The 13550-nt window shown below is 49.4% G+C and overlaps 2 protein-coding genes across 9 annotated transcripts in view; both read right to left on the bottom strand.

The window, feature by feature from the left end:
* The window catches only part of BRSK2 (BR serine/threonine kinase 2), a 196820-nt gene extending 194802 nt beyond the window's left edge, over positions 1 to 2018 (bottom strand). For all 8 annotated transcript variants that reach the window (XM_061564384.1, XM_061564385.1, XM_061564386.1 and 5 more), the window contains exon 1: positions 1599 to 2018. In XM_061564384.1, coding sequence (XP_061420368.1) covers positions 1599 to 1692 — 94 coding nt within the window. In that variant the 5' untranslated portion in view covers positions 1693 to 2018. The remainder of the gene's footprint in view (positions 1 to 1598) is intronic.
* Positions 2019 to 8481: 6463 nt separating this feature from the next.
* UNC80 (unc-80 homolog, NALCN channel complex subunit) overlaps positions 8482 to 13550 on the bottom strand; it is a 122748-nt gene continuing 117679 nt past the window's right edge. Inside the window, 2 exon segments of the mRNA XM_061564383.1 lie at positions 8482 to 11861; positions 12741 to 13042. Of these exon segments, the coding sequence (XP_061420367.1) occupies positions 11538 to 11861; positions 12741 to 13042 (626 nt within the window). The 3' untranslated portion in view covers positions 8482 to 11537.

Below are 13550 nucleotides of genomic sequence, written 5' to 3'. Positions count from 1 at the left end.
ACACATGCGCACACACACACATGCGCACACACACACATGCGCACACACACATGCGCACACACACATGCGCACACACACACATGCGCACACACACACACGCGCACACACACACGCGCACACACACACGCGCACACACACACGCGCACACACACACGCGCACACACACATGCGCACACACACATGCGCACACACACACGCGCACACACACACGCGCACACACACACGCGCACACACACACGCGCACACACACATACACACACACACATGCACACACACACATGCACACACACACATACAATGACAAAGATCCCAGTATATGGGCTGTTGGGGGCAAGCGCTGTTCGTGAGCACCGAAAACGGTCGTAAAACATACAAAGACAAAGATCCCCAGCATGGCATTTACTGGACTGTTTGCGCGAATGCGGTTAGCGAGCACCTACGAAGACCGGCACTGCACACGAGAGGGTGGATGACCAGCACCACGCCCGGCCGCCTTTGTCTCTATAGTGGCGATGTTTACACATCACACTAGGTGAGGCCCAGGAACGGTTCCGATAATCGTCACTTGCGTTTGCCGTGGGGCCGGAATCGAACTCGGGTCGCTGGGTTCGTAGCGCAGCGCGCTAACCGCTACACTAATACACGTACAAAGACGAACACCTTCCGTACAGCCTTTAACAGATTGTCAGGGCATGTTCTGTTAGGCAGCACCTCTTAAGGCCGGCACAGCGCACATGGGAATGGTGAAACCGGCACCACGCCCGGTCTAGGTCTCGGGGAGCCAGGACCGATACAGATATCACCTGCCACCGACGTTAACTATGACCGGGAATCGAACTCAGGTGGCCGAATTCGAAGCGTTGTTCTATAACCACTGCGCGACCACGCGCACACACACACACACAGCTCCATCACAACATGTTCAATGGGTTGTTTGAATGTAGACGGGCTGACCGTCCGTAGTGGTCGTGCTGCACACGTGTGCAGGTGTTATGGATACTGCATTCGAAGGCTGCACAGGGGCACGCAGGGTTTGTAGCGCCGCACGCGTGCTGCACGTAACCTCAATGAGATTTCACCGCACTTTTAATTTTCATACACGCCACCACCATCACGAACCGACAGCGGCATCATAAACACACACACACAACCATACACACACAGTGCGTGACCTAGCCAAATTGAAGAGCCGATATTCCTCCTTGTGTTAGGCAGTCTTTGTGCGTATTAACAAATGCTGTGTCATGCCTGCTGATATTTACCGCTGGATAATACATCGTCATGTAAGCTCGACTCCGTCGCGTTTCGGCAACGCAGACCGAAGCGTTTAACACGCTGCGACTCAAGTTGCGATACGCCGTGGTGCAGATGACGGGGCTGCACTACACGAGCAAACTGCGGCGGCACCAGCACGCAAGCCGTGCGGCAGGAAGGGAGCCCCATGTCTCCCGGCGTCTCCCGCCCGGCGTCTCCCCGCGTCTCCCGGCGTCTCCAACCCTCCCCCCCCCCACCCCCCGTGCCACGTTAGGCAGCGCGCCGCCCGCCCGCCGCCGCGTGTGTTTGTGCGTGCGAACAGAAAGAGATTGGAGCACACTAACCTGTCTGTCCCTTCCCCAACGTCTTCTCCAGTCTGTACGGCCCTACGTACTGGGCATGCTGCGCTCCTCCGCCCGCATCCTTAGCCGAGGACATCTTTCTCCTTCGCTCCTCCTTCTTGCCCCTTCCTTTAGGCTCTCCTAGGTCCCGTCGGTGGGGGGAGGAAAAAAAATAAAACGAAACACAGACGCACAAGCGAGCGCAAAGATCCCGGGGGCTGAGTCGCAAAAAAGGTTACAACTCTGCCTCGCTTCCTCTCCCCTTCATTTTGCTGCCCGCTTAAGGACAGCAGCCATCCGCAGCGCCGAATCCGGGTCTCCAGCCACAGCCCCCTCGCTCCCTGCCTCGCCGTATCTCATTAAAAAAGAGCTCGGCTGTGGCTCGCTGGCTCCGCTGCCGGCTCTGCATGCTACATACGTGATGACAAGCGAGCGAGAAAGATGGGGAGGGGGTGTAGGGAGCGGGTGGAGGGAGGGGGTGGAGAGGGGGGGGGGGAGAGAGCGAGAGCGCCTCCCTGTTCCCTACGTGGTCACTTATGCAGCAATGGGGATTCTTACGGCACAGCGCCACGACGTTCGACCCAATCGTCCGAGGGTGTTGTTGTGTGTGTCCTCATAGGGCGCAGCCTTTCTTTGCGCGCCTATCTGTTTGCACGCGCGCCTGTACGTGCGCAGTTCTTCTATTTCAATTGTGCTTGTTGATATTCTACGTGCGATGCCGTGCGTAGGTCGTTAGCAGGGTGATTCATTCGCCCGCGTTCGCGAGCGGCGGAGGCAGTAGCCGTGGTGGTGGTAATTCCGCAGTACTACAACACGGCCTGCTATCATTACACGGGTACCGTATTCAGCACCACGGAGAGCGCTCTTGATCATCTGCGGCAGCGATGCCCTCTGCAGAGAATCGCAGGCAGCTGCGCGCCTTACGTAACGAGCTTGCCAATTGCTTGCAGCTGTATCGCCTTGGCACCTCTCCCTATTCGCATTTGGTATGAGGCGCACACGCGCACGCAATCAGGTGCGGGCTGTGATGTGTCCGAGAATCCGAAGACGTTTGTCGTTCTAGAACAGTGGTTCTTAACCTTTTTGGAGGTACCGAACCCCACCAGTTTCATATGCGCATTCACCGAACCCTTATTAATTGGAAAAATAAAATGTGATTTTTTCAAATTCAAAACATAGGTATATGTTTTACTGGTGCACAATCATACGAGTTGGGCGTGTGTGTCTTAACCTCCGCCGAACCCCTGAGACTGACTCACCGAACCTCTGGTGTTCGATCGAACCCAGGTTAAGAACCACTGTTCTAGAATTTATTATTGCGCGCATCCGTCCCTTGAAAGTTAAATGTGCGCGTGCTACAAATGTTGTTGGTGAATGAAGACGTGTCCTCTCGTTGCTGCCAACGACCGTTTACATTGAACAAAACAAGGATGGAGGGGTCGCCATTGACACCGAAGTGCCGCTATGAGTATTCATCGGATGCAAGTTTTGTTTGACACTACAAAAATATTGTTATACATTGCTCAGCAACAAACCAAAAAAACATAACCCCTTGTATTGAGTGGTTTGCGCAAATACGTGGTGTTTCGAGATAGGGCTTATTTAAGCATTCCGTGTGCAATCTTACAAACCGTCGACCGAATGTTTACAACAACAACAAACAACATACAAGCCAACACTAAGCCACGGCATGTGTGTACGACAGTATCATGAATCGTCACTTGCTGAACCAGTTTGGGTGATCCCAGGGTTTAATTTCAAGCCCCCTCCCCCCATCGCCCACCAACAGCAGGGGAGGGGCGAAGAAATATTTTTTTTTCAGAGTTCAGTACCCGGACAGCACTCACTGAAGATCAAACCCGAGCCCAATGGTTCTAAACCTGGGGTGCATGTACCCCCAAGGGGTGTGACACAAGGCCAGCTCTTTTCGAAGGTAAAAGACAAATTAATCAAGGACATGTAAGCTCAACTACTTTGTTTCATCAAACCGATGTATTTACATACCTGTCAACCCATACATTTTACCTGTATTCTTGTAGAAGGAAATTGAGTTTTCAGGTCCATACGGCGTATAGCCGTTTCAATACGGGCAAAAAAAGTGTGTCTGTTTGTTTGTGTTTCTCCCTTGTGATGGGACTTTGTAGGATGAACTTTGATAAGGGGTTGACAGGTATGTATTTATTAACATACTTTTTATTACGATTGATAACCAAAGGGGTGCAAAGGCTGCAGTAAAGGTTAAGAAGCACTGCCATAGCCGTTCCCAAATAAAAAAACTGCATGACGATGTCTACGCTCTTGAATAAAGAACAAATGGACACGATACATCCTCTACTCCAAACCGAATAGCAATTGCTTCATCACACCTTAACTTACCGTGAAGCACACGGATGAGCAAAGCGACTTGTGGGGTCCCAAATTCAAACCCAAAGGGACGCTGCTGCTTCTGCTGCTGCTGCGATCATACACTGTGTGTTTTACATCCTTCACACAGATAAAGCTTAAACGCCCACGGCTGACTGATGATTATCAACCTCCACGTGTCCGGGCTGTACGCGAAGTCCTGACGGACAACACACGTGCATATTACAATATCTTGTTATCGGCACTGCACTCAAGTGACACGTACTGAGTTAAACTGCAGGCTATTGCTGGTGAAATTACCCGATGTTAAAATACGGATTGATCCCTTTTTTTACATGAAGCAGTCCCTTAAAGTTGTCAAAGTGTTAGGAAAACCGGTGTAAACCTCGTTCTTTGAAAATAATTTAATACAGTCTGTAAAACTAAAACGCCTTGCCCTGAGTGTCACTTTGCAATATTAATTGACGCCGAGAGTCGCCTACACATTAACTACACTTCCCCATATATCGTGAAATACGTTGTATGTATGTTGAACTTCTTTCCAACCTTACGTATCCAACTATGCTACTCGGAGGTGCGGCAAGCGTGCACCTTTATAACACGAGTAACACATTCTTGCGGAGGGAGCTGGTAGGAACGTTGGTTTGCTCGGTCAATGGCCAGGGTCAACGGCGGCGTGGTGTATTCCGCAAATATGCCCGACTGTGAGGGCGGGCACAAGCCGGCGTGAGTAGGTTAAACGTTGAGTTGTATAAGGGCACCACGGGATGACCAGCCCCTCCCCACCCAGCCCCACCCCTCCCACCCCCCACCCAGCCCCTCCCCACCCTCCCCACCCTCCCCACCCAGCCCAGCCCCCCCCCCCACCCTCCACACCCAGCCCCTCCCCACCCTCCCCACCCAGACCCTCCCCACCCTCCCCACCCCACCCAGCCCCACCCTCCCCACCCAGCACCTCCCCACCCTCACCTCCCCACCCAGCCCCTACCTCCCCACCCAGCCACTGCCTGCACGATGGACACAATAATCCCCGGTGGGCTGGTGTAACCAGGAGGTTCCTACCAGTATAACTACAACGTGCTAGTGCTCATTCAACAACAGGCGCGTACAATTGGCAACATTCTCCACTTAATTCAATTAACTGAAATATTAACTCGCGTAATGCTGGGTAACCACCTACGAGTAGCCCTCGCTGAGCCGCCACTCGTGGGTGCCTACGACGCTTAATTTGTGCTGTTTCAGCGCGTGGGAGATGCCAGCTTACTCGCCCATGATAAAGTCCCCTTTGAGAAATGTAAACAGCGAAATGCATTTTAATTTTTTTGTTCCTTTCGGGATTTAGCCGTTTGGCGTCTTTTGGGGTGAGTTATGTGCGCCCGTTAGCGCTGCCTCACTTTAAAGTTACAAATGTGTGTTTTTTTATTGTGATTATTATTGACAATTTATGGAATGGAATTGAGTTAAAAGACTCACACTACGACACCACAGGCCATGTAATGGGAAAAAATAATAAGAAGAAGAAGAATTGTTGCTGCTACTGCTTCAGTGATCCTACTAAAGAAATTAATAAAATAATAAAAATAAAACATTAAATAATTCTCACGACGTTTCGGCCACAACGCAAGTAGCCGTCTTTAGGTGAAGAACAGGGCTGTCAAGGAGACAGAATCTGACAGACCTGTTCTTCACCTGAAGACGTCTACTTGCGTTGTAGCCGAAACGTCGTGAGAATTATTTTATGTTTTATTTTTATTATTTTATTTTTTCTTTCTACGTGACTTTACCGAAAGAACCAAGAAGATGAATCCCTGCAGTCACGAAAGCTTTAAATCGAAATTTGATCCTACTAACTTTAAGAAAAAGAATGCAAAAGCGATTAATATTTTCCCCGACAGAATTGTCTCTGTCGAAGAAGAGTTCCTCCTTGAGATACAATTATTATTGAAACCTCACCGCATGTTAGAGTTGAGCACTCGGTCATACATTAAATAAATCTGTTTCTGTCACCAAGCCGCGTAAATATGAGATAAAAATTATTTTATTCCATCAGCCTATTGGGCTTCCAGACGTTACGTTAACCAGCAGTACTGACCATGGTGTAGAGATAGAGATAAAGATCGCCCGTATAGCCTTAACACACTGTTGGGGCAAATTATGTTAGCGCGCACCTGTGAAGGGCGGACCGGCACACGAGGTGGTGGGTGGCCAACACCACCACGCCCGACCAACCGCCTTTGCCTACCCAGTGGCGATGTTTACACACCGCACCAGGTACTCATTTGAGGCGGAGCCGAGCTAGGTGAGGGCCCAGGACCGGTACAAATAATCGTTACTGGTGTTGGCCGTGAGTGGCAATCGAACTAGGGTCGCTTTTGTTTGTCGCGCAGCGCGATAACCACTACACCACCGCTCCCCACACAGCACCGCTCCACGTAAAGAGATACCACTTACCAACAAACATCTGGTAAACACGATCTGTTGAGACTCTGTTGATGAGCCCCAGAAAGGAGGACCCGATCCATAGCTTGGGGTGTTTAAACAAATACTGCTAACACATGCCTGGAAGGCCAATAGGCCGACAGACTACAATATATTGTACATTACGTGGATATAAAGACAGGTGCTTACATTTGGCATTAGAGTAATCATTAGTTCAAGCGCATTGTATGTACAAAATGAACACAGAGGGTGCAGAGGACACGCCTAACTCGGGTTAATGTTGGTAAAACTGGTTATGTTTGTGAATCGATGTTTGTGTAAATTACCACGAGAGTGGCTACAGCCACCAGATAATCCTCATGATCTCTGTCGTGTTCGTTCCACTCGATTGCTTTTCTCATCAGGGCACCGACGGCACGCGGTCGCGTCAGAGGCCGTCCTGTGCCGTGATGCGATTCATGCCAGAAGGCCACGCATCACCCACATAAAGCCAGATTAAGAAAACAATCCGGATTAAAGCATTCTCACACACGCAATTCCACGCACGTATCATGAGCTCTAGAATCAATATTACCTGATTCCTGCAGTCACGAAAGCTTCCAATCAAGATTGCCTGATTAATTGATGTCATTATATCCCGACCAAATATCTCTTTGCTTACACACTTCACTGTCCACGTAGATAAGCAAAGGTGAGTGTACTGTGCTCTTTAGCTGGCAATCCCGGTCATGGCTCACATCAGCAGCCAAGCGGCAGCTGAATCAGTCCTGGGCCACCCCTTTTCATTAACTCACACTGATCAGGATGGTAATGTATGGTCAAGGAACTGCCATGACCAATGTGACATGGGGAGACGCTCATCCAGCAGTGGATTGACAAAAGGCAATTTGTTGTTAGTGCACACAGCCTCTTGAAAACGTGGATATAGGTCTAATTTAGCAATCTTGATTTGAAGCGTTCGTGACTGCAGGAATCCATACACAAGCGGTCGGCATCAGGCCGGATGACGACCGCTTGTGTTGCGATCGAAACGTCGTGATTTGTTTAATTTTATTTCTAACTACGTGACTTTACCGAAAAAACCAAAAAGCTTGGATAGTACATTTGCGATTGTTCACAATGGGAGACAAGATACACATGATGCATGTCAATGCGAGCGTAAGGCTTGCGTGAATCTGCGAGGCTCTACCAGGATGTAGGGTGAACTAGCAGCACCTTTCTCGGTCAACCGTACCCACGTTGAACATCGCCACACCCACAGAATCACTATCCCTTCTAGATTTGAAGCTTTCGTGACTGCAAGGATTCATACTCTTAGTTTTTTGTGGCTTTACCGAAAAAACTCAGAGTATGAATCACTATCCCCTCCAGTAGAGCGGCGTTGTTCTTTCTGAAATTGGCCCCGGCTACCGCTCGCATGCACCGCCTCACTCCTCTGCCAACCAAACCCCACTATTCAGAAAGCCCCACTCCTTTTGCCCCATCTTAATGAGTCGAGCCGAGGCCAGAAACGTTAGAAACCCGAAACAAACTCCCAGATTTTCACAAATACTTTGGGATTCCGGGGCTTTAACTAAGCAAGTGGGCACAAGTCACGTCAACTTGGCTGCCACATGAAGAGGGGGCCCCATAAGGTGTTTCGTTACTTCCTCCTTGGCCTCGATTCGTGAGATTCGCAACACCAACAACAAAAGACACGGGTGAAAAAGCGCCCCGACGTCGCCATGAACATCCCCAAGTCCCGACCGCTCATAAAACTTTCCCAAAACAAGACATTCGAATTACACTCATTTAAATAAATAGCATGCATATTACTTTCACGGTCGCATTAGTTCAGGCCCCCGATTTAATTAATAGGGATGGGCTGGGCCATCTATCACGTTACTAGACCGCCTCGGGAAAGAGAAAGAATGCATTAGCGGGAGAGAGGACACATTCCTCTTTGGAAGATCCAATGTACGCATGGTTTCCAACGACAAATAATTCCGCGGTGCATTGGGCATTCCGTATTGGAACTAAACAAATGTATTAATTCTGCCTCAGTGGTTTATGATATTAATAACGCACATACTCTTGTGGACGGCATATATGTTTTATTGTGCGTACATAATATACAGTGATTTCATTATTAGACATTACGGTATATCCATTACATTTTACTGCTCATCCAGAATTACATAAAGTAACACACATACGGGCGCACATTAAAGAGATGCAGATTCGGACAGTAAAACGAGCTCATGAAGGCTAATGTAGCAAACAAAAAAAAACATCGTGGCATAAACCGGTACAATTTCACAGGCCCTCCTTATTCCAGTCCCGCTCACTTGATTCGCTACATTCACCCACCCCTGCATACAATGGCACACTCCAAAATACACGCGACCAACGCATGCCTGCTCATTCCCATGGCGAGGAAGAGTGTGGCTTCACAGTCGTGGGATGCACGACTCGAGAGCGTTGGACGTGACGCAGGGGTGATAAGGAGGGGTGGGGGGGTTGTCTCCTTGTCACAGGTTGAGTCACAAACCGTACCATGCAAAAAAGATTTAACTTACCATGTTTAGTGGTTGTCTCCTTGTCACAGGTTGAGTCACAAACCGTACCTCTCCATAACAAAGGCTCACCCTCACCTTACCATATTAATAAAAAGTGTGCTGTATTTGGCCCTTACCCCCCCCCCCCTTCTCCAACCATTATATAAAGGGAGTGATAGCTCCTGCAATCTCTCGTTTACTTGATACAGCTGTCGTGGCTGTGACGGTTCCACCTGAAGACGGAATCTTGTGTTGCCTCCGAAACGTCGTGATTTTTATTTTATTTTACTTTTATTAATTTTAATGTTTTACCTACGTGACTTTACCGAAAAAACCTAAGAATAGGGGTGGGGGGGGATGCCCCTTATCTCCCCCATACCTACAAATATCCTCATTCCATTTGGCACATGATCGCGCAACATGTCTGGGTGACCACTTCACTGAATGCAACGCAAACAAGTAAGGCAGCTTTGGTACGTGGTTAAAACGCGTCGTGAATGGCACATAGCATGGGCACAACAGCATGGGTTTCGCGCAAAGAGATGGTCTGCTGGCATGTGCCCCCCCCCCATCCCACGTGAAATGGAATGATCCAAACGTGCTCCTGCACCAGCACGAGACCTTGTGTGACCTCGAGAGGCGCCGCACTTTTAGAGAATTCCAGTGTTCGTGGCGGGGGATGATAGAATGATAAGTTTGGACCTCCTCCACGCACACCTCACTGGCTTGTGAGATCCCAAGTTTAGATCACAAACATCACACATGGACTCAGTGGAACAAAAGACATCAACTACGTTCAACCGAATGCACCGTTCCATCACAACGCAAACGTCGCCGTGAGCTGGCCTTCAGGCGTGGTGGTTAAAGTCAACCACCACGGGTTTCTACTTTTGATTCCGATGACGAATCAACGCGCGTAAATCACACATTATGTGTCAGGAAGTGTGTTCCTCGTATTGCCTATGAAATATGGCTAAAGACATTTTGCACAAACTACATCGGTGACTCTCGAAACAAACGACACGATCACGAGAACAGTCACAGAGAGGACAGAATACTGCAAGCAGATACGTTTAGGAGGAACGTTAACACTATTCGAACATCAGCGGATCGCAGCACAATCCCAGAATGCACGCTCACAGATGTGCAACTCGGCACATTCAACACCAGTAGCAGCATTACAAGAACGTGACACACACACACACGGCAGACACTACTACCAGTAGGAGATACTGGCACCAAGGCAACCTATTGTATATAGCTGCTGCCAGTAAGTTGACTCGCTCTTAGCAATATCACATGCTATTTGCGGGGATTGTACAAGAGATATCTTTTTGCATGAGCAGTAAGCCTGGAATCGAGCAAATTATTTTTACTGGCAGCAGCTGTTTGCAGGCTCACACCGTTCTAATATTGTCTACTGGATCTACACACACATACAATGAACAGTCGGACACACACCGTATATATTGCCATACATCTGTGACCCATTGGTAAAGTATACAAGTGCGTGGGTTAAACGATGATGTAACGAGAGAACATTTAGTACAATCCCAAATGACCCTGTTGAATGCCTCTCCATTAAGCATTGTAATATTACCTTGCCTTTTTGTAGGCTGGCCTTATCTGTACAGGTATCGTCACAATATCCAAATGTTTTGCATCTGCACACTTTGCTCCTGCTATGAGGACACATGTTCCCCCACTTTGGCAATGATACGTGGGGAACCTTCATTTGAAATGACCCAAGTAAAGATTTCAATTATTTATAAATGTCTTATAAATGTGTAACAACTATTTTTACAGCCGTGACCCACTTCTATTACTTATTCATTCGCTATTCACGTGTAATTATCGACTGCTTTTCTTTCAATCTGTCACACCTGTTACACTCTGCGTGAATAGACAATGAGACTTAACACCCTGGTTGAAGTAGAGTTGTGAACTCCACATGAAAGCAAAGGACACCGTGATTGAACAACCTGTGTTCTCAATTAAGTAATATGGAATAAATAACCAAATAAATGAGCACAAACCTGTCTAACATAAATATAGGAATGGATGAGCAACGTATGACTTTTTTTTTGGTATAGCACTTTTCACATAAATCCGTGGAATAAAACAAATGACAATTGCAATAACATTATAAGACACTCTCCATGATGGGATAAATGCGGGTCTATTCTGAAGCATAACTTGGGTTGGCATTAATGACACGTGTGCCATCGCCACAGGCTACAATTCCCCAGTCGATAATTTAATGAATTCATTGGCCAGATTCTTCTACAATGTCGCAAAAAAATGGACATCCGTGATTATCAGAGAGAGAGAGTAATGCTTATATAACTAAACGGCGAAGATGGATTCCTGCGTTAGGAAGAGTGGCGTGGCTGTCAAGTGTGCAGGCGGTGCAACTGCGTCGGGGTCCCACTGGATGGGATGAAAGGCCAGGTGTCAGGCTATGAAGAGACGGGGGCCGTTGGACCAGGAGGCCCCATTTCATTCCTTGCGCAGGGGCCCGTGCGAACCGCGCTACGCCGCACAGGACTACGAGGTAGCTAGCGTGCGCCCTCCGCGTGAGAAATCGCCACGTGGGGCACGGCTAGACGTGCGATTCGTGCAGGTCCAGGTCAGTCTCTTCGGCTTCCACCATCAGCTCCCGGCAAGGTGGCGGTGGTGCCAGGAAAGAGGAGCTCGCAGGAGGGGGGCCGCTGCCCTTCTCCGGCGTGGTCGGGGTGGCGAGCAGGGACGGCGGGAGGAGGCACGTCGTCTCGACCGGGCCTCCGCGGCCATCCTCCTCGTCGCCGCCGCCGCCGCCACCGCCCCCGAGGCTCCCTCTGGAGTCGAAGAGCCCCCGGTGACGCGCCAGTCCGTAGGCCAGCAAGCCCCGGTTAAACTCCTCCTCCATCTCGGCCGCCAGATCCATCTGCCAGGACGAGCAGAGGTTACTACCGTGACTGGGGAGAACTGGCAAGTGAGAGAGTGTTGCCCATGTGGTCGTGTGTTTAGTATTATTTTGGCCCGGATCTGGTTGATACGATACAAAACAACGCTGGTTTAATATAGCGTCTATATGTGACCACATCTCAAGAGAGTGTACGGAAACAATGGGCGTATTTGTTTTGTAGACCACGGTCAGCAGAGGAGAATGAGCGACCTCCCGCAAGATGTCAAGTTTAAAGCGGGCGTGACAAACACAACCAAGTCACTGCATCATTAAATCGTGGCATTAAAAGTGCAGAACTTGGATCACATTTGGCAGTGCAAATGTGATTTTTTTTCTATCTCCAAATACGAAAATAATCTCGTTTGGAAGTTACTCGACATAGTTTCAACGGGCTCACGATTGTTGAAAATAACTCGCTCACAGAATGCAAAAGCTTGCGCCGCGCCGAATTTCATATCCCTGCCGCAATCCACGCACACTCATTTAATAAACTAAACTTTAAACTATAAATTATTGTATCAGGTAAGGGCCCACTGAGCTATGTAGCTCTTTTTCAGAAGCGACCTGGCCACAAATGATAACTCAACAAAGTGGCTTATCACGTTGAAATTGATAGCAGCCGAATACCCTAAATGCATATTTCAAAATGTGGAGGGTAAAACCGGAGGACCTGGAGAAAATCCATGCGACCACAGAGAGAGAGACGTGCAAACTCCAAATATCCAGCCGTTGGCGGTCGGCATCGAATCCACAGCCTTCCGTATACCAAGTGAGGCAGTTAACATCTCACCACCGTGCGCCGCCGCTGCCACCACCACGACGGAACTGAGCGAACAACAAAAACCCCTCGTGCGGTACCTGCTCCGAGAGCTCGTCGTGCTCCAGCGTGGAGAGGTCGGTGACGGTGACGGTGACCTCGGCCAGGCTGGACCTCCTGCCGCCGCCCTGCGGTGGCGCCCGGCGTGGCACCTCGCCGAGCGGGTACGGTGGCTTGGGGGCCGCCTCGGCTGCAGCCGCCGTCGCTTCCTCGCCAGGCGGGACGCCCGGTGGCGGTGCGGCGGCGGCGTCGTCCCCTCCAGCGGCGGAGACGCCACCGTCTCCTGGGGCCGCGGCCGAAGCTCCCGCCTCCTCTGTAAACGTCACAGACCGCTTCTGCTCTGCTGGCACAGAGAAAGCACAATAGTTCTGATGCCTAAAGGGCAACGGTAAATGTGCAGCCCCGCATTTGCCTGCTTGCGCCGCCGCTGCTGCTGGCGATAAGGGCCTCCGCCAGGGGGAGCTCTAGAGAGTGTAAAGGGTATTTGGCCTACTCTTCCATGCTGCCCAGACATCTTGGAAGAGGTGGGAGTACTGATACTTCTTACGTCACCGTACACGGCCTGCCGATCGACTGCAATGTACCCATTTATACTGCTGTATGGGCAGAGGTGGCAGAGATTAAATAAACTCGTTTATTGTTTCAACCGTAATGCAGGCAACCTCTAAATTTAAATATTCTTAGGTTTTTTTTCGGTAAAGTCACATAGATAAAACATTTTAATTAATAAAAGTAAAATAAAAATAAAATAAAAATCACGACGTTTCGGAGGCAACACAAGCTTCCGTCTTCAGGTGGAACCGTCACAGCACGATAGCTGTAGCCACTTGATACAGCTATCGTGCTGTGAC

Source organism: Lethenteron reissneri, chromosome 33 (assembly GCF_015708825.2).
Source record: "Lethenteron reissneri isolate LAM-NWPU_2019-01 chromosome 33, ASM1570882v1, whole genome shotgun sequence".
Lineage (NCBI taxonomy): Eukaryota > Metazoa > Chordata > Hyperoartia > Petromyzontiformes > Petromyzontidae > Lethenteron > Lethenteron reissneri.
The sequence above is the reverse complement of the archived record's forward strand: the minus strand, read 5'-3'. Positions and strand labels throughout refer to the sequence as shown.